This window comes from Agelaius phoeniceus, chromosome 18 (genome assembly GCF_051311805.1).
Source record: "Agelaius phoeniceus isolate bAgePho1 chromosome 18, bAgePho1.hap1, whole genome shotgun sequence".
NCBI lineage: Eukaryota > Metazoa > Chordata > Aves > Passeriformes > Icteridae > Agelaius > Agelaius phoeniceus.
The window spans coordinates 2,054,204-2,077,093 of record NC_135282.1 but is presented as its reverse complement, the minus strand read 5'-3'; the positions used below and the strand labels follow the sequence as shown (position 1 = coordinate 2,077,093).

Here is a 22,890-nt window from a genome sequence, read left to right as displayed (position 1 = left end):
TTAATGGGGAAAGAAACCCATCAGGGCTGTATTTAACCAAAATGGGGTCCCTGATCAGCTGGAGCACCAACAACGAAGAGCATGAAAATACCAATTAATGTAATTTAAACAGGTCTCGCTTTGTCTTAAGCAACAGATTTTCAGGTGCCCCTTGAACACAAAACCTCCACCAGAATCAACACCTGAGGCCTCGATGTGGGGAGGTAAAGGGGCAAAGAGACCCCTTTGGCTGGGCACAATTCCAGAAGTCCAACCTGAGATCACTGGGCAGCTGCAGCCAGTGTGGCATCCACCAGGCTTGGCAGTGCCAGCATCCCTCCCTCCCTCCCTCCCCACAGCTGGGGCAGGTGCCCCACTCCGTGTCCTCACCCCGCAGGATGGAGCCCTCCTGGGATGGCTGCAGAACCAGACTTTCTGGCTGGCTGGCCTGGCTTCTAGGAGAAAGTTGTTCCTGCTTTACTCCAGGAAAAGGCACTGGAAAACATTAACCAGGTATCAGCATAGGTGCAGGACACGGGGCCACAGCCCTTGGCTGTGCCAGCCTGGAGGCAGCACCTCCTCAGCACCTTTGCCATTCCCAGCCCCTTGGGATGGGCTTCCCCAGGGTGGTGAATGCACAAATGCCATCCAGCAAAGCCAGATCCTTCACCCTGGCACTGCCCACACCAGGACCAGAGCTGACACTGGAAACCCTGTGCTGGTTTATAACAGTAGGAAACAGAGCTCATATCCCTCCTCCCCAGGCTTGATCCCTCACCCATTCCCTCCTGCTGTTAACAAGAGCTTCCAAATCTGCAGACTAAACACTTTCTTTGCTCACTTCAGGCCATTTACTCTTTATCCTACCAGCCTGAGGAACAACAATATATTTCCTTCCTTCGATCACAGTATTACCTGAAGGGTATTTATAGGCTGGGAAGTGTCCCTGACTGAGCTGTTGCTTTCCTATACTGCAACTGCACAAATTCAGCTCCCTGTGTCTCTGCTCCCCTGATGGACTAATCCTTTCATCCTCTTAGCAGTTCTCTCTGTGCTCCTCCTTTCCCCTGTGCTTCTGGCAAGCTTGCTCCCTCCTGCTTGCAAAACATGTGAGAAAACAACTCCTCTCCCAGTTCCTTACCCAGTTTCTTGGGATCCATGGTCAGTGGCAGGCCCATGGTGATGGAACCAACGGGGACCTTGGCGTGCTCGGGGCTGTAGGGTGTGTGGAGCTGGATGGGCATTCCCTGTGGGGCAAGAGGAGAGGTCAGGAGCAACTGATGGTCCCTGAGAGGCATCTCCACCTCTCACACCTTTCAGTGGCCTACCTGGGAAATGGATCCGACGGATCTCTCCAGCACGGAGGGGTGCTTGGTGGAGGAGATGAGGGGAGGAGGGTTGGAGATGCTGGCTAGTCTCTGCAGCCCTGAGCGAGAGCTTTCATGCAGGTTTAGTGGGATGGGGTGTCCTGTGAGGAGAACACAAATGTCAGTGAGACTGAGGGCAGGCAGAGCAGCTGCAGCCATCAGGGACAGAAGGGCAATGGGAGGGAGCAGGGGCTGGGTGCAGTGACCGGGCTGGCTGTGAGCCTGCACGAGCTCCAAGTCACACAGCCATTTTGGAAAGGACTGGAATAGTTTAAATTACTGCCTTGTCCCCTCTGCAGCCAGAGGATGAGCTGCCCTCCAGAGAGAGAAGGATAAAACCTGTTTGACTTTGCACCCACACTGCTCTGTGACAAACCACATCCCTACACCTGCCCCAGCCAGAGCTGGGAGACACACCTGACCACCCTGAGACCTTTAAAGAGCCCAACCTGTGACAGTGGCTGTAAGCACAGCCTCTGGGCTCAGTCCCAGGTCAGGCAGGGGAGGGCACATGTCACACAGCCAGTGGGTTTTACTTGCCTGGTGGGTTGTACTGGAACAAGTGGGGCTCCGTCTGGGGAGAAGTTTTGATCACATCCCGGGGGTAGGACAGAACAGGGGGCCAGCACGAGGCAGCCACTGACTCAGCACTCAGCTTCTGAACCTCTGCAATGGCTGAGAAATGCACAGACTTCTCTGCAAAGGACACAGAAAGAAACTGCATGGTCAGTGGCCAACATGAGTGAGGGGTCCCTGTGAGCATGGCAGGCAAGCAAGAGCCAGCTCCAAGCATAGGAGATGGCTTCAATTCAGTCCAACTTGGCCATGAGGTGAGGATGAACTCTCCAACCAAGCTACAAGGAAAAAGCTCAGTGTCACTGCCTGGATTTGACAGCACTTATTTTACTCAGATTTAAAGGGCAGTGGGGTGTCTGTTGGTGACTCTGCTGGTGCTCACTGCCCACAGGAAGCTCTGTGGACCTGGTGCCATCCCACCTCACCCAGGAGAGATGGCATTTGACATGCAGAGTCCAGGACTTGGCCATTACTGAATTGCTCCTGGGCAGCTCCTGCCTGTGCCCACAGCTCCACATCATCCCAGCATGGCAGGGCTGGAGGATTAATGATGATGCTGCCAAATCCTTCCCTGAGGTTAAAGCCAAGAAGCAGCAATGTTGGCACTCCTCTGGTGCATGGGGGACATCCAGAGGGTACCAGCTTCCAGGGTGACTACACTGTGGTGTGCAGCTTCCCAAAATTACCCAGTTCCCATCCTGGATACCAGGCTGGGCTCATCCTGGCTATAAAAAGGCCGAAGGGAGGCCAAGGAGAGTTTAATGATGGAGGAGCTGTGCTGGGGACACCTGAACCCTGCCATGTGCTGGAAGATGCTGAGGAAAAGAGAGGCTTCATGTGCACCAGCTCTATGCCAAGTGCATCCTCACGCTTGGCTAAGCAGATGGATGAGACAGCCTTTTCTGGATGGATTAGAGGCAGGTTTGGTAGGATTTGCTTGTGATCAATAAACACTTCATTTTGCACTGCCCTTCCTCCCCAGATCCACCTGTGTAACGTTTGCATTGACCAGAAATTAGAAACTGGGCAGTAAACAATGGCAATCGCAAATGAACCCAGCCTTTAACCATCAATTTTTGATAAAAATAGATGCTGAATCCTGCTAAGCCTAATAATAGGGCAAGTAGATTATCAGAGGCCCAATTTAATGAGGCTTTACTACATTATCGTTATTAATGCTCAGTGTACTCAGAAGCTGGGACATTATTCTTGTCTGCCTCAGTGAGAGAAGAAATCCATTCTGGGCACACAGAGGTGTGCAGGCACTCACACCTCTGCAGCCTGGTGGGACCAGACCTTGGCTGTGGCCTCTCCCATCCCCATTTAGGGTCCCAGAGAGGATCCCTTCATCCTGCCAACAGAGGAGAATCCAGGCACATCCTCCTCACTGATGGAGACTCTCTGGCACACCCACACTCCCTGATGTTCTCCCCTTCAGCTCGGCCCCATTCAGCTCTGCTCATGTGGGGGCAAACAGCGCTGGGATCTCCAGCTGAAGACGTTCCCTGAAGCCAAGGCACTGTCAGCCAAGGCTGTGTGCACCCTGGATGGCTCTCGGAGAGCCTCGTCCTCCTCCCCTCCCCGTGGGAGCCATCCCCTCCCCTGTGAGCCTCTCCAGCCTGTGAAATGTGGCCAGTTCCTAATTGCCCCCGCATTAGAGGGTGGCTATAACTCAGCCAGCTCTTGATAAAATAGCACTTACACGGGGAAGAGAGAGTTCCTATTACCGTTTATCAAGTCCCTGGAATGGGAGCGAAGGAGTCAGAGTTTATATGATCCGTCATCCAAATTAATGCTCTTGGCTCCCCATCGCCTACAGAGGCCAAATGAAACACAACTAAATCAACACCAAACACCCTGCTGGCTCTCCAGCCGCCAGTGATAACCAAAGATATGCCCGACAGCAGCTCAGCACCGGGCAAAGGGATCTGCCTGCCGGTGAGATCCAGGCAGGGCTAGGGCTGCCTGCCTCTGCCCAGCCCCGTGATTAGCAGCTCCTCTTGGAAGGCCAGGCAGGGCTCAGGAAGGTATGGCTGGCTGGCCACCCTCCAAGCTGATAGAGCCCCAGCCAGCAGCTGCGAGGCAGCCAAGGCCTGAGCCAGGATGTGTGCAAGGCTCGGCTTTGAAGCGGATCCAGAGCGGTGAGAAGGATGTTGATCTCCGCAGCGGCTGCAGGAGTTCCAGCTCTCTTATCAAGCCAGGGAGGAACAGGAGTACCTGCTCTGGTGGAGTCAGCCCCTTGCTGAGATGTGGCACAGGGCTGCTTTCCAGAGGGCTCTGCAGGCTGTGCTGGACTCTCCCTTTTAACTCCGAGCCATGTCTGCAGTCTGGATGCTTGCCACTCCACTGGGATGGCTTGGAGAGCAGGGGAGGGAAGGGATGCACACAGATTTGCCAGGAATATCTGGCTATCTCCCTTCTAACCCCTGACCCACAGCCAGGATGTGTTCCAAGAGGCAGAGACAGAACTGAGACAGTGCCTGAGTCCATACTTGTACTGAAACCAGGGCTTTGGGGGAGTTGATTTCTCCCCTTGAGGTGACTCATCACAAACCTGCTGCTTTTCAACAGGGACATGCGCTCCCACTATGAACAGGGGAGACCAGCCTATGTCTCCCTGGGGTCCACATGCATCCCAGACCCACTGTGGCACCCAGCACAGATGCACAGCCACACAGGGCTTGGAGAGCACACAGCTGGAGCCCAAGACCTACTGAGATGTTTGCAGGGATATAGGGAGGCATAATTACTTTCATTAACATGAAATATTCAGAGCTGTACAGAGAAGAGAATAAAGTGCTTCATGTCATTAGTGCTTCTCAGGGAACAAAGCAACAAAAGATCCACCTGGATAACAGATCCTTGTATTTGATAATGGTGCCAGCAGACCACAGAGTGGAGTGGGTGACTTCAACACCTAAAGCCTGCCTTGTACCTCATACCCACTCATCTGCCTCACCTCCTCATCCTCCTGTGGCCAGGAGGAAGCTGGAGCTGCAGCACTGGGACACGGGCAATGCAGAGCTCTGGGCTGGAGTGCTGGCAGTGGCACCCAGCTCACAAGGAAGCTGAGCAGTGCAGCATCAGATGTGCACAGGATTACAGCACAGGAGATCAAACCTGATTACCTGCCATTGGGGAGGAAGAGCTGGAGGGGAACTGCTCCACCTGGGCAGCAAACAGGAGCACAGCAGGATAAGATCTACTGGAAATGGGACTTCACGGGTGGCAACGACTTAGGGGAAACTCCCTTTCTTGCAAGGTGAGCAGTCACCTTCCTTGCTTATATGCAAAACACTCTCAAGGTGTGATGCACACATGGTGCTATTTATTGTTTGAAAAAATTGTGGCCAAGTGCCAACAATGCAAGCAAATCCTTCTGTCCAGAGGAACATGACAGCTTGAGGAATAACTACCTGGCCTGGACTCTGCACAGCAGGCTGCCACAATCCTGGCTGCCCCAGGGTGAACTAGTGCAGTGATTTTCCAGCAAACATCACAGCCAAGTCCAGTGCCTCCTCAGTGCAGTCATATCCACCCTTCTCTTCCATGCACAAGCAGGTGATTTTTGCAGCTGCAGCCACTCCTGTTCAGGATCCAGCACTGGTGGACACTGTACCCACGCAAGCCCAACTTCCCTGACCGTGCCATTGGGGACAGCCTCTCATCTTCCTTAACAACTGAGCCACGGGCAAGCTACAGGGGGCAGGGACACAGACTCTGAACTGGAACAGACTCTAACACTCAGATTAAAAACACATTTAGAGGATGGTTTCATCAGGACTTCCCGTCTCTCCTTAACCTTGATCCCCAGGTGCTCAAGCTAATAATGCTTCAGATGCTCTATGGTGGGAACCTCTGAATTGCTCATTAGGCAGCCAAACCACATCAGAGCTATTCCAGGGAGAAAGCACTGGGAATCTTTACAGGAACCTTTGGACTCCGAGTCACAGTATTAGCATTGATTTTAAATGAAATAATGGTCCCTGCTGTGCATTAAAAGCATTCTTTATAGAAAGCCAGCAAGGTAGAAAAGAGCCATTGTACCCAGAGCCTTGGCATGCCTCCAGGCCCCTCTGCTCTCTGGTGAATGGCAGATGCTAATAAAGGCAATCTTCACCTCCTTGGCGCTCCACACTGCCCGGCGTTTGCTGTGGGCTCAATGAGACATCATGTACTGTCTAATGAACATGGGAAATTAGCCATGCCTCTCTCGTCCTGCCTCAAGATGCTATTAAAGAGCTTTCAGGGGTTGAAACAAGCTTTCACCTAGGAGGGGGAAAGCTGCTGGCTGCGTGCAGCTGCACGCCCCGGGAGCTCCGCGCGGATGAACGCGCGCACAGCCCTACCTTCCTTCTCTCCAACAGCGGGGCTCCGGCTCTTCCCCCTGGGGCTGCTGCTGGGCTGCTGCTGCTCCTTCTCAGCCTGCTGCTGCTGGGACTGTGACAGCTTGCTCGGGGGCATGTCCTCGCGGGCAGACTCGTGGGCTTTTGTGATCTGCTGCTGGTAGAGAGCCAAGGCGTGGGGAGGCACCTGAGGCTTCGCGCTTCCACTCTGCAATACCCCCTCTGAGAAACCTTCTGAAATCTGCAAAGCAGTAAGAGTTGGTTACACTCATCATGTGCTGTTGACATCCGTAACAATCTTGAAGGCATCACGAGTTATGAGAAGCCCCTGCCCCACACTATCATGGCAAGTCTTAGCAGAGACCAAACAGGGCTTCAAAGCTCACTAGCCACAGGAGATTTTAAAAGCCCATGACAAAGAGTACCAGCTCTGTGCTGGTGATACTACAGCAAAGAGTCAGACTTGTTCAAAACCTCTTATCTACAGTTATGTGCTTGTAGCTTTTGCCAGACATTACATTACAGCAGCCACGTCTTAAGCTACGATATGGGAAACTGGAAGAGCATCAGAAATAGGCCCCCCTGATCATGCAAACCCCAAAGCAGGATTTCCTCCCTGCCCACCCTGCATTGCTGCTCCTCCAGTGCTGACCCTGGAGATACCAGGATGCTTCTTCTCACAGCCTAAACACTGTATCAGTACTTTCAATACATGGCTACTGAACAGTCAGAAAGGGGGACCAAGCAAAACTCGTGGGTGAGTAAGGTGATATCCTTCAAGCACAAGATGAAGTGCAGGGCTGGGAAGGTGCACTCCTTTTTAAAGCCATGGGAGGCAGCAGTCATGTGGCAGTGAGAAGCTTTTTCTGTCCAGACCTCCCACGATTTTCTGATAAAAGAGCTCAAGAGACATCCAAATGCTGCTGGCAGAGCTGCTCCAGCAGCTGGGAACACCCTCTGCACAGGGAGCACCTTGCCTGGCTGGGGGCTCACACCGCCCAGGCACAGCTCTCTGTGGACCAGAGGCCATCCCCAGGGATGAGCACATCCTTGCAACCCTGATGCACACCGTGGAGCCCAGTGGGAGAGTGTGCACGAGGCACAGGCTGTGCTCCCAGCCCCTGTCCTCTCCAGCAGGGTACTCACAATGGGAGGGATGGCAGCAGCTCTCTGCTTCAGCTGTTTCAGGTCCAGCGGCTTCTGCGGCGAGGAGTTGAGCCGGGCGTCGCTGGCGGTGTTGAGCAGGCTGGGCCGGGGGGACAGCAACCTGGAACCAAAACAGGACATCAGCCATGGACAGGCTCCATGGCCCTCAGCTCCCCCACAGCCTGCACCCCTGTTCTGTGCTGCCAAACCCAGAGGACATCCTCTGCATCAGAGAGGAGCGTGCTGGACCGCTGCTGGCTGCTGGGAATTTGGGCTCAAAGACAACCCCAAGGGACTACATGTTCAAACAAGACCCTTATGTCCGGCTCAAGAGGCTCTTGAGCCCACTTTCCCTCATCCCCATGCTATTTCTAGCAAAGCTGCTGTTGTCCAGAATAAACCTGAGGGAAAATGGACTCTGGAGCTGGGTGTTATGGAGCGAGGCGACCAGCCTGGATTTCATTTGGACATTATGTTACCCTCCAGAGCTCACACATACACCTCACCAGGGCTTCATGCTCTTCTTCAAGGACTGTCTTTTATCAAGGTGCTAAAGCCAGGGCAAGCCACCATGTGCAGGCAACTCAGGCCCTTGGGTCACTTGAAAGATAAGAGGCTGGATTTGGATGGGATTTGGCACTCAGCAGCTGTGCAGCCCTGCACCCTCACCACTTGCTCTTCCCCTTGGCTGTCTGAGCTGCCTGGTAACACTCAGGCAGCCATGCAGAGCCCCTGTGCAAACATGGGGGGCACCCCCATGGTGCCACCAAAATGGGGTGGGGATGCAGGCGTGCAAAGCCCTTGGGTCAAACCCTCAGCATGTCCAGCTCCTGAGCTCATGCTGAGATCTCAGGGACCACGTCTGCCCAGGCCATCTCTGCTCTCTCTCCCTCCTGACTCCAGTCTGTTGAAGCCAGTTCATAGTTTTCAAGCTTTACAGCTTGATTTGTTTATTTTAGCTGTTATTTCAGTGCTCTCTTCAGCCTATAAATTTCAAGGTCATTCCATGCTCACCCTTGGATGAATAAACAAGCGTGGCGGGGCCGTGTGTGGGGAATAAACTCATCATGGTGCTGGGGCTGCCCCAGCCCTCGCTCTGCACAGTGCCTGGCATCAGAGGGGAAGGGGACCCACCTCCACAGTGGCACCAGGGTTAGGCACTCAGAAAAAACCAACCAAGGGACAGCAAATTTGAAAAAATTCTTCCTTAAATAATCCCAATGATGTCTGCCTGAGGAGCCACATGGGTGTTGTGAAGCTGCACTCCTGGAAGGGTGCAGTGCCCCGAAATCTGCTGAGACACAAGGCTGGGGACAAGGGCACCTAGCACTTGCTCCTGAGACCTTCATCACAGGCTGAGCTGTGGGACTGCCACCCCAGCAGCTGCTTTGTGCACTCGTTGGTGCTTCAAGAGGTACACTGAAGCACCCTTAAAGTCCCTTTAAGCACCCTCAAGATCTTCAGGTTTCCTGAAGCCCTCCAGGATCCTGATGCTTGGGAAGCCAAAGTCAGTATTAAATTCATTAATATGCAAATTGCCTAATTTATTACGTCCCTCCCGGCAGATCTTGCGCCAGACAATGGGATGTCTGTTGGGTGCTTTGCTCTGGAAATCACCGTGTGAACAATTCTTGAACAATTCTTATCCACTTGCTGCCAACCCAGCACCTCCCAAACCCAAGGACCAGCGCCTTAAGATGGCTGATGGCATTGGGAAAGATGGGAAAAGAGTCAGAGCAGGAAGGGGTTGGCAGGCTCACAGCTAAACCTCAGCAGTATGGAAATGTCCCCTCCCAGGCATCAAGCTTTGGGGATGACCATGACACTGCATTTCCCATACTCTTTCTCCTTCTGCCACGGAGACGGATGGGGACTTATTTAACTTCCAGATGATCCAACACCCTGACACATGACCCAGCCAAACATGACTCCACAGCAGTTGTGCAAAGGCAGTGGCTATCAGAGCTCCAAAACGGGTTCCCCTAAGCCAGAGACATGGCTCCAATGTGGCACTGGCCTGGCAGAGTCCCTGCACCTACAGCAGAGCCAGCAATGGGACGTGCAGCACCGGCATGGTCGGTGCAGGTGTCTCCTCACCATGCTGCAGGTCTGCAGTGGTAGCTGTGTGTGGCCTCCCTCACATGTCCCCATCTGGCGTGACCTCCTGCTGAACCACATCTTGGCTGTGCTTGCAGCAGCCCTCCTGCAGCACTCGCTGCATGGAACCACAGACAACCAGCTGCCTCCTTCAGCCTGGATGAGTTAAGGCTGCGCCTCCTCAATCCTGGACATGTCTTTGCTAGCGCGAACTGCAGGAGGACCAAAAAAAGGCTGCCCCTACTCTGAACCCTTCCCTTTCTCACCGCGGGGACACCCCAGCCACCCTCTGTCCTCTTCTGGGAGATGCCGGGGACAGCTTGATGCTTTCACAAGCGCAGGGAAGAGCACCCACGCCCCGCTGGCGCTGGGTGGGTGGGCGAGCATCGGGTGATGCGGTGACGGGGCGGCTCACGCGGCACCACGGCCCCGCTCCGCGCGAGTCACGCTGCGGCAGCGCCAACGCCCGCGGCCCGGCAGCCCCGGGCCCACGGGGAAGGCAAGGGAGCACAGCTACAGCTGGCAAGGCCACCGAGTCCCCACTGGGAGCCAAAAGCTCTGAGCCAGCTGAGGATCAACCCTGTGGGTGCTTCTGGGTTGGGAAGCGCCCGATGCCAGCGTCAGCTGCAGCCTTCCCGTGCCAGCAGGCTCTGCTATCGCCCGCGCCTCATCACCACACCGGCTGAGAGGAGTGGCCCGGGAGCTCGGGACGCCTGTTTGGTGTTTAATATTCCTGGAAGCTGGTAACTGTTTGACAAGCGAGATAGGAGCTGACTCAGCGAGGAGCCGCGATGGAAAAGTTGTTCCCAAGAGGATTTGCTTCTTTGCTTCTCTTTGCTGCTGAGAAGTTGGTGCAAGCCACTGCTGCCCTGCTTTCGGTTGGGTTAATGTTAAACTGGAGGAGGACAGCCCTGTTGGCCTCACTCTCCCTTACTGGGAGGTTTTCTCCTGTCTGGGAAGCTGGGGAGGGTGGGGAGGGGTGGTGCTGGACTCTGGCCATTGCTGGAGAGGAGCACTGCAGCCAAGAGGCCTCAGCCCTGCCACGGGGCTGGCCAGCAGCACCTCCACCACCCCTTGGCACCGCCTGCACTGCTCCAGCTGCTTGGCAGTGAGGGGCTGCACCCCAGAGGATGCTCCCACACCAGCAGCGCTCATCCACTGGCTCCTGCATCAACCACAGGGGAAACACAAGAGGCCATGTGGAGCGGTGGGATGCACACCAGCTCCCTCTGACTTCATCTCATCACTTTGCTCAGTTGCTTTTTCAACAACCCCATCCACAGCGCTGCACACATCCACAGCCTGCCCAGCCTGGCAGCACCCATCTTGCTGCCACATTGCTCCCTGTGAGCCCACAGAAGGCTTGCAAGACACTGGATGCAGGATGTCAGCCTTCAGTCCCTGCCCAGCTCTAAGTCAAGGAGGGACAGCTGTCCCTACATACAATGGCAGGGTGTACACAGGAGTCCCACTTGGCCCAGGAGCCATCATAAAATTCAGTGCTACAAAGCTGTGTGTATTCACATGTATTCTTTAAAAAATGGAAAACCCTCTATCCATGTGTGAGGCTCTTGGGTGGGGAGGGCCCTGTGGGAAAAGCTGGGAGGGGAGCAAGATGTTTCTCCAAGGAGGAGGCCAGTGTTTCTCCTCCCTGTCCCAAGAGCCATCCATGAAGGGGCTGAGGCGCTCTTGGCTGCCAGACCTAGGGGTGGGTGGAGGGCTTGGGACTGCAGTGGCTCAGGTGAAGACCCACTGGCATGGCCCCAGGAAAGCTCACACAGACCACATTCTCCTGCCTTTATGGCCAGGATGGATAATTTGCCCCTACAGATCTCAGCAACACCTCTGCCAGAGGAGCAGCTTGCCCCCTCTTGCAGTAAAAAGGCATCCCTGACGCGACTTTTCTCCTGCCAATGCCAACTGAGACAGAAACCATTCCCAGCCCCGGATGCTGGCAAACCAGCACAACTCCACTGTCCCTGAGAGCACACCCTGCTCCATTGCGTCACCCAGATGGGCAGCTGCCACCAGCAAATGCAGTGGCTCTGCACCCAACATCTGCCCACGTCCATGTCCTAGAAGCACCCGTGCGTTGGGACATCGCACTGCTTGTTGTGTCACAGCCCCTTTGGAAGCAACAGCCAAAGGGCTGGGGGCACATGGGGACACAGCTGGGAAGTCCCTTTGCCTGGGAGAGCACCTGAGCACTGATACTCCCCAGGAGGAGCTCACAAAGGCACCCATGGGCACTGTGACACAATGGAAAAGCTCATCTGGCCCTTGGGTCATGCCCTTGTCCCCTTGTCCCCCGCTCCTACCTGCTCTTGTCCACAGCATCCTGCTCATCCATCTCGTCTGCGCTGCAGGTCGCGCTGGAGTCGCTGTCGGGGTTCACCCCGGGGCCTTTGCTGCCCTTGTGGCTCTCCTTCTTCTCAGCCTTGGGCGTCCCCTCCGTCCCTGCCGTCCCCGCACTGCTGACGCCGCTTTCCACCTTCTTGTCATTCCCCTTGTCCTTCTCCTGGCTCTCTTCGCTCTCCTCCTTCTTCACCTCGCTCTTGCAGGGCTCCTCGCTCGCCTTCTCCTCCGGCTCCTCCGTTTTCACCACGTCCACCACCAGCTCCTCGGGCACCTTCTCCTCGCTGCTGGGAGCCTCGGGAGCCGTCTCCGGCGGGGGGCTGGAGGCAGGAGCGGGGTTGGCAGGGGGAGCAGGGGGAGCGCCGGGGGGCGTTGGAGCCTCTTCCCACTTGACTGCCGGTTCTGTGCCGGCGTCACCTCCCGGCCCGGGTGGTGCCTTGGCCCCGTTTTCGCCTCCTTCTTTGGCTTCGGGCCTTGGCGAGGGAATGCTCTCGGTGTCGGAGCTGTTATTTACTGCAGCTGAGAAAAGGGAAGAAATAAAAATAAGGATCAGCCTGAGATTTTTGCTTCCCATATCGCTGCCTCCACCCCCTCCCCTGGGAAGAGAACGCCCTCGTTCCTCTGAGGGGGAGATGATCCCAGGGCTGGGAGAACTGTGCTGGGATCCCCAGATCCAGAGCCTGCTAAGCAAAGGGCTGTTCTGGGGGCCTCTCTGCTTGCCCAGCACGACTGTTAACCCCCACCCAAACACAAAATCACACGCCCAAAAGCCTGCAGACTAAGCGACTGGGAAGCTGGATGTTAAGGGAAAACCCTGGCTGCTGGTTGGTCTGGCAGGACAAGATCTGCTCCCTTCTTGCCCTCTTACCCATGGCACATGATCAGCTGCCTCAGACCAGGCACCCTACTCGCTGACTTACATCACCTGTCTCCCTGGCTCTGCCACCCCTGGAGCAGCTGGGATCATCCCAAAACACTACACGTGTTTGTTGTTGGTGGCAGAAGAAAGGAGGTCAGGGTCAGCGAAAGGAAAGCGCTGGCAGTGCTGCAGGACAGGTTAATTATTACATGGGAAGGATCATTCCCAGACCTGCCACCAGCAGCCTGATGTGAGCTGGAAGCACAAGCGTCCATGCACTGCTCAGGGTTAGGTGCTGCCAAGAGATTGTTTCTACAGCTGGGGAGAGGATCACTCCCTCCAAGGCTCGGCCGGACAAACATGGCCAGGGCCAGGAACACCAGGAGATTTCCACAGTCCCATCTCAGCGTGTCCCCACCGGACAGGGCTCTCACGCTCATGCCCCAAAGGCTTCCTCACATGCATTCCTTGACCTGCCTCCCTCCACAGCAGCTCAGACAACTTTCAAACGCTGGTGAGAGGAATGCCACAGAGGGACTGTGTCCTAAAAGCTGTACATCGGAGCACATCCATCTGTCCTCAGAGTGAAATCGAACCACACTCATCAGGAATCTCAGTCTTCTCCAATCTTACTCACTTGCAAACAAGAATTGAGGTGTCCCATCACCCAGCCAGGACAAGGCTCACAGTGTGTTTGGCAAAACTCTTCCCAACTGCCACTTGATGCTACTCTGAATGCTGTCCTGAGACACCCAACAGTGGCTCATCCCAAACTCAGCCAAACTCTAGACTACCTTGCATTCCCTCCAGATGCTGAATCCAGAGTCTACACCATAATTCCCATACTAAGTCTTTCCCCCTGTCCCTGGATTGGCCACATGGCCCCTGCAAATGCAGGGTATTGTCTGAGTATCCCCAAATGTCACCCTGGGGCCAGTGCCCATCTCCTGTGTAACACCACCCTGGCACTTCCATGCCCATTACATTTTTCATGCCCCTCATGCTTTTCCACAGCTCTGTAGGGCACCCCAGCAGCAGAGCAAGAGCCGATGCTTGGGGAGTAAGGCTCAGAAGCATGTCAAGAGATCTGTAATCTCAAAATCATGTTGTTTCCTCTCAGGCACTCTTACAAAGAGCGGTAACTACCTTTTACTTTGCTCCTGTGAGTCACGTATCACCTCGCACAAAGATTTACCTGGAATCTGCCTTGTAATGAGTCACTCACAAGGATGATTTGAAAAGATTTCCCATTTCAAGTCCCATTAGCCTGGGTGCTAAGGCCAGGAACCAGTGTGGTGCCAGAGTGCTGGTTAAGTTATTAAATTACTTTGACAGAAGTCAAATGGGCATTGTTGGAAAATTGTGCACATTTTCTCTGAACTCCAAACTGCTGCGCTTTCTAAGCGATAAATAGCTGAAAATTGTCACTTTCAAGTTCTTTCCTTTCTTTGGTATGGCTGGGAGGGAGAAAAACGCTGACTTAAAAGGGAAAGGAGGAGGAAAAGCCCACCAAGGTGCATCAGCCTGGTTGGTGGCAGACCACGGCTTCTCCTGCCTTCTCTCCAGTGCTGGGCTCTGGGAGCTCCACTGCCCAGGAAAGCAGCAGTGCCCTGATGAGATGGGGACAGACCTTGGTGGGTTATCTCTCCTTGAGCCCATGATAAGCTCCAAGAGAGCTCACAGTGGTGGATAAGAGCATGCAGGGACCCTCCTTTGGAGCAAAACACCAAGAAATGTGATTTACAGGAGGTCCTGGGAGCCTGTGTGCTCTTGGAAAGCGCACTGACGGAAATCAGAAACCAAAGGGCTCCCAAAATAGCCATCTGTCCAGACAGACACGGGAGGAGGGCAGTGATCCAGGGCACTCCTTGCAAGCGTGAAATCCAGAGGCATCCAAAATGCCACGAGTGCTGTGAGACACCATCACCTTGGTGTGACTTTGGGGTGACAGACCCCTTGAGAGTGCAATCCCAGAGAGGCCGTGCGCAGTGCCTCTGCCGTGACCAGGCAGCAAAGCCAGAGGAGCTGAGCCCGTTCCCTGCCACAGCCCCCACCTGCCTCACCTTCTGCCTCCTCTGCCATCTCCTCCTCGTTGCCACTCGTCCCTGACACCTCCATCTCCTCGTCCTCAGCTGCGGGAGGGAAGGCGGCTTCTTCGTTCTGAACAGCCGCGCCTTTTTTCTTCTTCCTCTTGGCGTTCCTTTCTTTCTCCTGAAGAAGAGCAACAATGGTGAGAGGCAAAGCCTACGGGGAGTTATGGGACAGCAGAGAGCACTGGTCCTGCCCAGTGGGTCAAGAGGGACACTGCCAGCAACCCCCTGCCCTGGGTAAACCCTCTGAGCACCAGACTTTGGGACCAGGCTCACCTGTTGAACGGCTGGCAGTGCGGTGTCACCTGGCCAAAAACTTTTCACTGCTCTGCAATGGTCAGCCTGGCCCCACAGGGAGCTCCAGCCTCAGTATTCAGGGGAGGAATGGCACAGATACGTGGACAAGGGGCAAGCATGCAGAGGTCACCAGTGCAGGGCTGGCAAGAGCCTGGGGGGTCACATGTCTGCTCATGACACACGTGTGACACGTTGGTCCTGCGCATTTCCAGGCTCTACCGCCAGCTACACAAACATGCGTGGCTGAGACTTGATGCTTATCTGCAGATAACAGAGCTGATGCCCCAGATATGGCCCAGCCAACATTTTCATGCACCTGCTTTCATGACCCCTTTGGCAGGTGCTGCCAAAGAACTTTGACTCCCATGCCAGGGCAGCTGTCACCGGTGGACAGTGGGCAAGCTCAGTGCAGCACGGCATCCCAAAGGTGACTGCCTGGTGTCCTGGCTTGCCCTGAGACAGCCCCAACCCTCCCTCCTGGCTGGAGCACGTGCCACAGCCACGAGGGTGTGGACAGCTGCTCCCTCCTGCAGACCTAAAGGAAAAGTCTCGGCTTTGCTATTGTTTCCTGCTCTTGTTGCTTGAGTAAATATTACCAGTAGGAATAGGCTCATCATCTCCGGCTCTCCCTGCAAACCCCACATGAGTGACGTGTGTAGGACGTTTATTTACATGGATGAAAAGATAAAGCCGTGGTGGAAACGTTAACTTTGCTGCTGGATCTCTGTGCTGGGAAGAGCTGGTCCCCCCCTTCCCCCACCCCCAACTTTTCAATCCTTTAGAAAACTTCCAGATAAAACAAACAAATACAACTGCTTTTTGCTTGGAAACGCTGCTTGCTCAAAATCTATTTTTATCAAACTGGGCAGGAGAGAGGGAAAAGAGGCACTTGAGAAGCGGCTCTGTGCAGGCACAGAGAGGCAGAGGGAGGAACGCCAGGCTCTGTGGTTCCCCTTCTCCAGCCCAGCCCTGTTGGTGGTGTCCTGGTGCTGCCCCGGCAGCGATTCAGCCCCGCACGTTCCTGTGTGAAGCAGCAGTTCCCCATCACGCTGAGGCAGTGACAAAGCGCCGACGTTACTATGGCAAAGACTTCTCTGCCTCTTACTCACGGGTCCGTGACTCAGCCGCGGGCAGGAGCGGGCTCCTCACTGGGAATTAGCTGGGAACCAGCCTCTACCTCAGCACCCTACTTGGCCGGAGCCTGGGGCTCGCAGCTGCTGGCAGAGCAGAGCAGAGCAGAGCAGAGCAGTGAGCGGCCCCAGAGGCACCGTGGGTCCCTCTCCTGGCAAACCCCACTGTTGGGGTTTGGGAAATAATTAAACTGGTATTTAGGGGAAATTATGTGAAATACAGGCAGCAGATCCTGCCTGCATCAAGAGATGTGTTCAAGTCCACCACATTGTCTCTTATCACGCCTACAGTTCCAGACTCCTTGTGCAGTCTTGCTCCTCTACCTTCCACCAGGTATTTCTTGAGGAGCACCCAGGACTTGGTGCTACTCAAGCATTCTGACTCACCAAGACCACTGAGGATATACACTGAGCACAGCAAGAACCCTGCACGAGGGGTCACTCCATGCCTCCTCTTCCTCAATGTCTTTCTGGGCCTTCCCGACAAATCTGGCCTCTCCCTGCACTCATCACCTGATGTGGCAGCAACAACCCAAACAGCTCCCAAACCCTGCTACCAACAGGAACCACCCTGATGGGAACCTCCCATCAGGCTGAGCCTGTCCCAACAGCAGGACCAAGGCAAGTCAGACGCACTCATTCCCAGAAGCAGAGGCCTACAGAGCACACTCCTGAAGCATTTTTGCTGTGCAAAGCCAGCATCATCCAAAAAAGCAAGGAATTAAAGGAATGTTGCTCAGAGGAGGTCCACAGGACTTGGTCTCCAAGCAGGACCAGCCCCAGCCCTGGGGATAACTGGCACAAGTTATCCTCTCTTTCCTGCACAAGCCAAAACAAGCCCAGCAGACCAAAGTGACAGTCACACCAGAGACTGCTCCCAGTGAAGACAGGGCCTATCTCCAGCCACTAGCAGAAGGAGCAGCTCCGAGGACAGCGTGCCTGCCGATGCCCTGCTTTCCTTAAATGCCAAGATTAGCGAGTGCAGTGTGCTGAAGGTCAAGGCTAAGTGACGCTGATGCTGGGACACATCTGAGCGGCGCAGCAGTGAAACCAAGCCAGAACACACAGCAGGGCAGATAAAGCGAAGCCTCAAGGTGGCCTGACCCTGCCCCAGCAGTAACAGGCTGCCTGTCCCAGGGTGCAGCCGGCTGGTTCCGTGCCTGTTTCCCAGCCCACACCGGTCACACAGCTCCTCAGAGCCACCTGCACGCTGCTGAATCCTGCTCTCACACCTACCTGGAAGAGGAGGCTACAATATTAACGAGCCCCATTTGGGAAATGAATGAGATCTGCTAATTAAGTTTACTCTCATTTAGCGTGAGGAGGAAAAGCAGAGCTGCTGCATTTCCCTGCACATGATCAGCAATAGCTGGTGGTGGTGAGGTCAGGGAATAATCTGTGGATGTCATGGCAAAATGATGCCACGCTACTCCACAAGTGCTTCCTCCACAGAGCTCATGGCTGATACTGGCTATAGGATGAGATTTGGAGGCTCAGTTTGCTTGGGATTATATATTTAGGAGTCAGGAAGGAAGGTTCATGGCAATTTAATCTCAGTTGTTCTTTCATTTTATTCAGCTTTCTGGCATCTGCTGTTGCCACAAAACAATAGAGTACAATAAATAACAGCTGAATGTTCATTGTTCTTCTCCACAACCGAATCCCACAGCCTCCAATGCTCGAAAAATAAAATGATGATGCTGATATAAACTGCAAGTGAGAGTGAGCAATTAGACTGGAGAAGTCTAGCGGCTGCCTTGGAGGGACGGATGCAGGGAAAAATGTGGTTCTGCAGAAAAACACTTCCGTGATATAATTTCTGCAACATTAGGGAGCAGAGTAAATGAATACACACCGGCTCCACTGCCAGCAAAGCCGTATGATCTTATTTCAGATTCTCCCCAGTAATGAACAATGATATCTTTCTAATGTAACTTTTTATATTCAGAGGGCTTGATGTACATTTCACAGAATATTTCATTCCAGCCTTTATATGGGTCTGGGGGTCTTTTATATAGTTTGTTTGCTTTGTTTCTAAAAACAATTCGGTGAAACATGGGAACACAGGAGTGTCTCTGTGCATAGAGAATTAATAAAAAAGAATCGCCGATGTCTTCTCTTTCTCTCATTCCTATAGACTGACTAGGATATTAAATTCCTGGGTGAGTCATTGAATGTTTTCCTGTCTTTCTTTTTACTCTTGCTGTAATAGCTTGCTTGGAAAGATTCCTGCATTGAACATTGTCCTTTGCATTTTCAAAGCACCCCTTGGGGGTTTAGCCATGTGAATTCTATTAGCCAGAAACTGGGAACCCCAGGATACTCTACAAATGAAATAATTATAATCTTTAGTGTCTCTTAGCAGTCCAAGCTATCTCCAGAACACCAAACAAGCCCCACTGCATTCACACCCTGCACCACATGCCAGGAAAGAAGCAGCATTAGCCCCATCTGAAGGGGAAACTGAGGCACGGAGAGGTGTACACATCTACTTGCAGTGCTGAGGAAAACCTCTTTCAGAGCCAGGCTTTCCTCACATTGTCCTAAATCTCTGATTTCCTTTGGGGCAAACCAAAGCAGTTTACTGCAGGTAACTGCAGAACCTGCAAGGCACAGACCCGTGTGGCCCAGCTGGGCTCTCTGCTCACCAGGGCGGAACTGCACAGTCTCACCAGAAACAAAGTATTTGCACAGCAATCAGAACTTGCATCCTGGCCAACACAGCCCTGCTCCTTATCTCCCCATGTACCAGCCACGCTCCAGACACTCAGGCAGCAGCTCTGCCTCATCCAGACCTCCCAGGGGGGACAGACGGGTGGACAACCCTTTCCTGTGCCACTCCACAGTCCCCACAGCTTTCACCCAACGTGATGAAGGCCGCCCTGGGCTGTGGGAAGCACCCAAGCCCTTGCTAGGAAATATCCCCAGTGCCCAATGCAGGTTGGGACAGGGCTCTCACCATTTTCAGTTTGTGCTGCTGTAGGATCTCGTCCAAGTTCTGCCTCTTCTTGTAGTTGAAGTAGAAGTTTTTGCACTGCGACACGGTCTTGGAGCCCACCATCCTGGCAATGGCCGACCAGTTCCGCCCATGCTCAAGGAGACCTGCAGGTGGAGGAGGCACAGAGGACAAAGGTTTGACACCAGAAGCACTCACACAAGGGCACCATTATCCACACAGGACGGGAAACCTCCTCCGTGCAAGCCAAACTCCACAGGAACAATGTGCTCACCAGCACCTGTCTGAATGGCTTCTAGACCAGGGGATGACCTATGAGAGCCTGTTTTTCTTTCCAAAGGGGAAAAAGGCGCTGTGCTGACCGTCTCTGGAATAAAACGTGTCCCACAGCCGCGTCTCGGCAGTCACGAGGCCCAGCAGAGCTCCCTGTCCCTTGGGACGGCTGCAGCAGGTGTTGGCACGCCCAGGAGAACTTGGGACAGCTGCTCTCAGCCCTGACCACGAAGCAAAGGCTCTTCCCACCCCAAGGCACACAGCCCTGGTGGGGAAGGGAGGGAAGCCTGGGCAGGTGAGCGGCAGCGTGCTGGCAGGGAAGCCCGGGTGATGTCCCTGGCTGGGAAGAGGTGTGCCAGGGGATTAGTGCTGATCACAGGCTCATGAGCAAAAGCAGCTTCCCAGGTCAGGCATCACACCAAGGGCTGGCAATCCTGGCCAGATGGTGCCACCCGAACGTGGGGCCAACCCAGCAGGGTGGAGGAGGATGAGGAGGAGGAAGGAGACAACCAGCACCCTGTGTCCTTGCCATCTCTGCAGGGATATCTGGGCACCCCTGGCCCTGCAGATGGAGGTAGGAGTTACAACCACAGCCCAGGGATGGGTGCAGTGGCACCCCAGGATCATGGAGGTGACCTGTGAAAGAGCCATCCAGATTTTCCAGACATTTCTTTCTTACTGCCTGCAGTTACTCCTGCTGTTGGCTGGTCCTTCGTGTGGTGTCTTGTGGGGCTGGAGCTGCCACCAGCCTGTGGGACACTGCCAGCCTGGCTTGCTCCCGACTGCCCGTGTGATGCCACTATCATGCCAACAGCTCCTTACCCCTTCCCTGCACCTTGTGAGGGCACAGGATGCAGAGTCTCTAAGTCCAGAGTTACTAAACTGCCACAGAAAGGTAACTTCAAGATGAAAGCCAGCACGGAATGAACCTGCTAAGAACATCTTTCTCCTTTGCTGAGGGACTTTCTGCCCAGAGGCCACCAACCACAGAGCCCTGTGAGGCTGGGAGTGGGCACTGACCACTGGCTCCACATCCAAGCCCCTCCCTGGCTGCTGACACCACAGGGCTTGGGACCATGGTGAGTCCCACACTGGGGCTCCTGGCATGGCTCTGTTCATGCCTGGGAACATTGCAGCTGTGCCCCAGCCCTGCTGCCAGCCTCCTGCCAAGCTGCTGCCATGTGTCAGCCTGGCCCTAAAGTGGCAGCCCAACCTCTGCTTCAACAACAAACCCCAGGGGATGGGCTGATCTCAGCACAGCCACACGCAACCAGGCCCAAAGGACGCACCCCAGGATCTGCTCTGTGAGCCCATGCAAGGGGAGGGCACGGCGTGGGGGCTGAGGGCATGGCTGCCCTCACACCATGTGCCCCCAGAGAGATGAAATCCCCCTTCCCTGCTTCCCAGGTCCTGGAGAAAACCAGCAGCACCCAGCACAGCAGGAGTTAACATCCAGCTGGTGCCTGTATCCTGCCCGTCCCAGCACCAGGCTTATCAAATTGCATGTACGAGGCATCACATGCACTGAGCACCAGAAAGGCCCTGGCAAGCCAAGAAACAAGTTTGAGCTTTAACTCTGCAACTCCCAGCCTCGCTCAGCCAAACCCACGACCTCTGTCACCCCGCTGATGGGCTGGGACTTCTTAAAAAAAATTATAAAAAAAAATCACATCCGGCCACCAATCCTGAGGCAACGAGTGGGGCAAGAGTCCTCCCCCTGCTGTTGCTGAATGCCGCAGGGGAAAACAGGACAGTCCCCAGTGTCACAACCCATCCCCTCTGACACAACCCACTGCTGCCTTCCAAAGCAAACAAGCAGCTCTGTCCCTCTGCTCATCAGCACACTGGTGGCCCAGCACCAAGTGTGACAGCCGGGCCAAGGCTGATTGTGTGCCCCGGACAAAGCTGAAACGAAGACACTGGCAGCGGTGTGGATGTGCCATGAGCACGGGTGCTGTGGCAAGAAAGATGCCAGAAGGCAGGAGCTGGCATGGCAGAGCTCATGGCTGGGGGGGTGATGGATGTCAGCGTGAGTGGTCCCCAGCGTGGTGTGACCTTTACCGGCCACAGGCAATGCCAGCTCCTGGCTGTCCTTGCCCCTGCCCAGGCTGGCTGTGCCCCTGCTCACCAGGACACTGCTGAAGGAGCCTGCAGCAGGGCAGGTGGCCACTGCTTGGGAGGAGGAGGAGGAGGCTGCCTGCAGCCCCTGCCCGCGGGACCAGCAGGGAGCCCCGCCACTCTTCTACATGAAACCAGAGCGAAGCAGCAACACCTGCTTCCCACACTGTAGTTATCTGCACACTCGGGAGGGACCAGCCGAGACACCCCCGGTGAGCTCCCGGCTCTCCAGGCACCCCATCTCCATGAGCTCCTCCAGCAGAGCCACCACTCCCAGAGCCTGCTCCCCCTGCCCCGCACTCCAGCCCGGCACGGCAGCACCAGCCCTTGGTTCCACATCGCAACTGAAACTATGACTAACCGAGTTATCAGATCCTCAGGAAGGCTGAGCTCCTCGGCTCGGGGCGGGGGCTCCGGACGCAGGCTCTGCCGCAGGCACGCAGCCACACACAACCTCGAGGTTAACCCCATCCTTCGGACCCCAACACCCGACTTACGTGCTCCGGCGGGCAGGGAGCACACCCGGAGTGTGCAGCGGGTGGGCTGGGAAGGACACGGCTCTCAGGGCACTTCTTCAAAGCCCCCCCGGGCACGGCAGCCCGCGGCAAAGCGCTGCGAGTGCTCCGCTCGCACCCTCCCCACGCATTTCGCTTTCGCTCCCTCGCAGCAGCCGGAGACAGAGAAGAAAGCAAAGCCGGTTCCTTAAATCCTGGGGGCGAGAGGATTTCAGAGCCATGGGCGGCCGGGAGCGGCGAGCAAACGGGCACCGAGGCTGGAAACCAGGTCACAGGCGGCAGACTCCTGACCCCGATGGCAGAAGTTGGTGGGAACACATGCTCCGGCCCCAGCGCTCTTCCCTTCGGAGCGAACAGCGTTCTCCGCTCTCCTCCGCTCGCCCGCCGGAGCGTTCCAGCCGGCTGCAGCCGCGGTTGTTAAGGTGGATGGAAGCGCCGCCAGTATTTTCTCCCCTACCTCATCTCCTTGCTCAGCAGCTCGGGGCTATAGGGAGACTGTGCAGTTTCAGGAGATGCCCGACGTTGCCAAGAAATAATAATAATTAAAAAAAAAAAAAAAAAAAGGCAGGAGAAAAGCGAAGGGGCGGGAGCGCGGCAGCTCCGCTCCTGCCAGCCCGGGGACGGGGAGCCGGTGCCGTCGGTATGTGGCGGAGCAGCGAGCAAGCTCTAATCTGTTCCTCTGGCTGACCCGGGGCTCGTTGCATCTGAATGTGACCTCTAGACAGAGCATTAATAACGAACGTGGCGCTGACCCAAGCTGACAAGGGGTGCGGCGCTTGGCACCCG

The 22,890-nt window shown here is 55.1% G+C and overlaps 1 protein-coding gene across 11 annotated transcripts in view; it reads right to left on the bottom strand.

Moving 5' to 3' along the window:
* The window catches only part of NCOR2 (nuclear receptor corepressor 2), a 228,250-nt gene that overhangs the window by 24,816 nt on the left and 180,544 nt on the right, over positions 1-22,890 (bottom strand). For all 11 annotated transcript variants that reach the window (XM_077188048.1, XM_077188054.1, XM_077188053.1 and 8 more), the window contains 9 exons: positions 19,202-19,344; positions 14,789-14,936; positions 11,830-12,385; positions 7,415-7,535; positions 6,272-6,509; positions 1,887-2,042; positions 1,308-1,447; positions 1,121-1,226; positions 370-474 (listed from right to left, as the gene is read on the bottom strand). In XM_077188048.1, the coding sequence (XP_077044163.1) occupies positions 370-474; positions 1,121-1,226; positions 1,308-1,447; positions 1,887-2,042; positions 6,272-6,509; positions 7,415-7,535; positions 11,830-12,385; positions 14,789-14,936; positions 19,202-19,344 (1,713 nt within the window). The remainder of the gene's footprint in view (positions 1-369; positions 475-1,120; positions 1,227-1,307; positions 1,448-1,886; positions 2,043-6,271; positions 6,510-7,414; positions 7,536-11,829; positions 12,386-14,788; positions 14,937-19,201; positions 19,345-22,890) is intronic.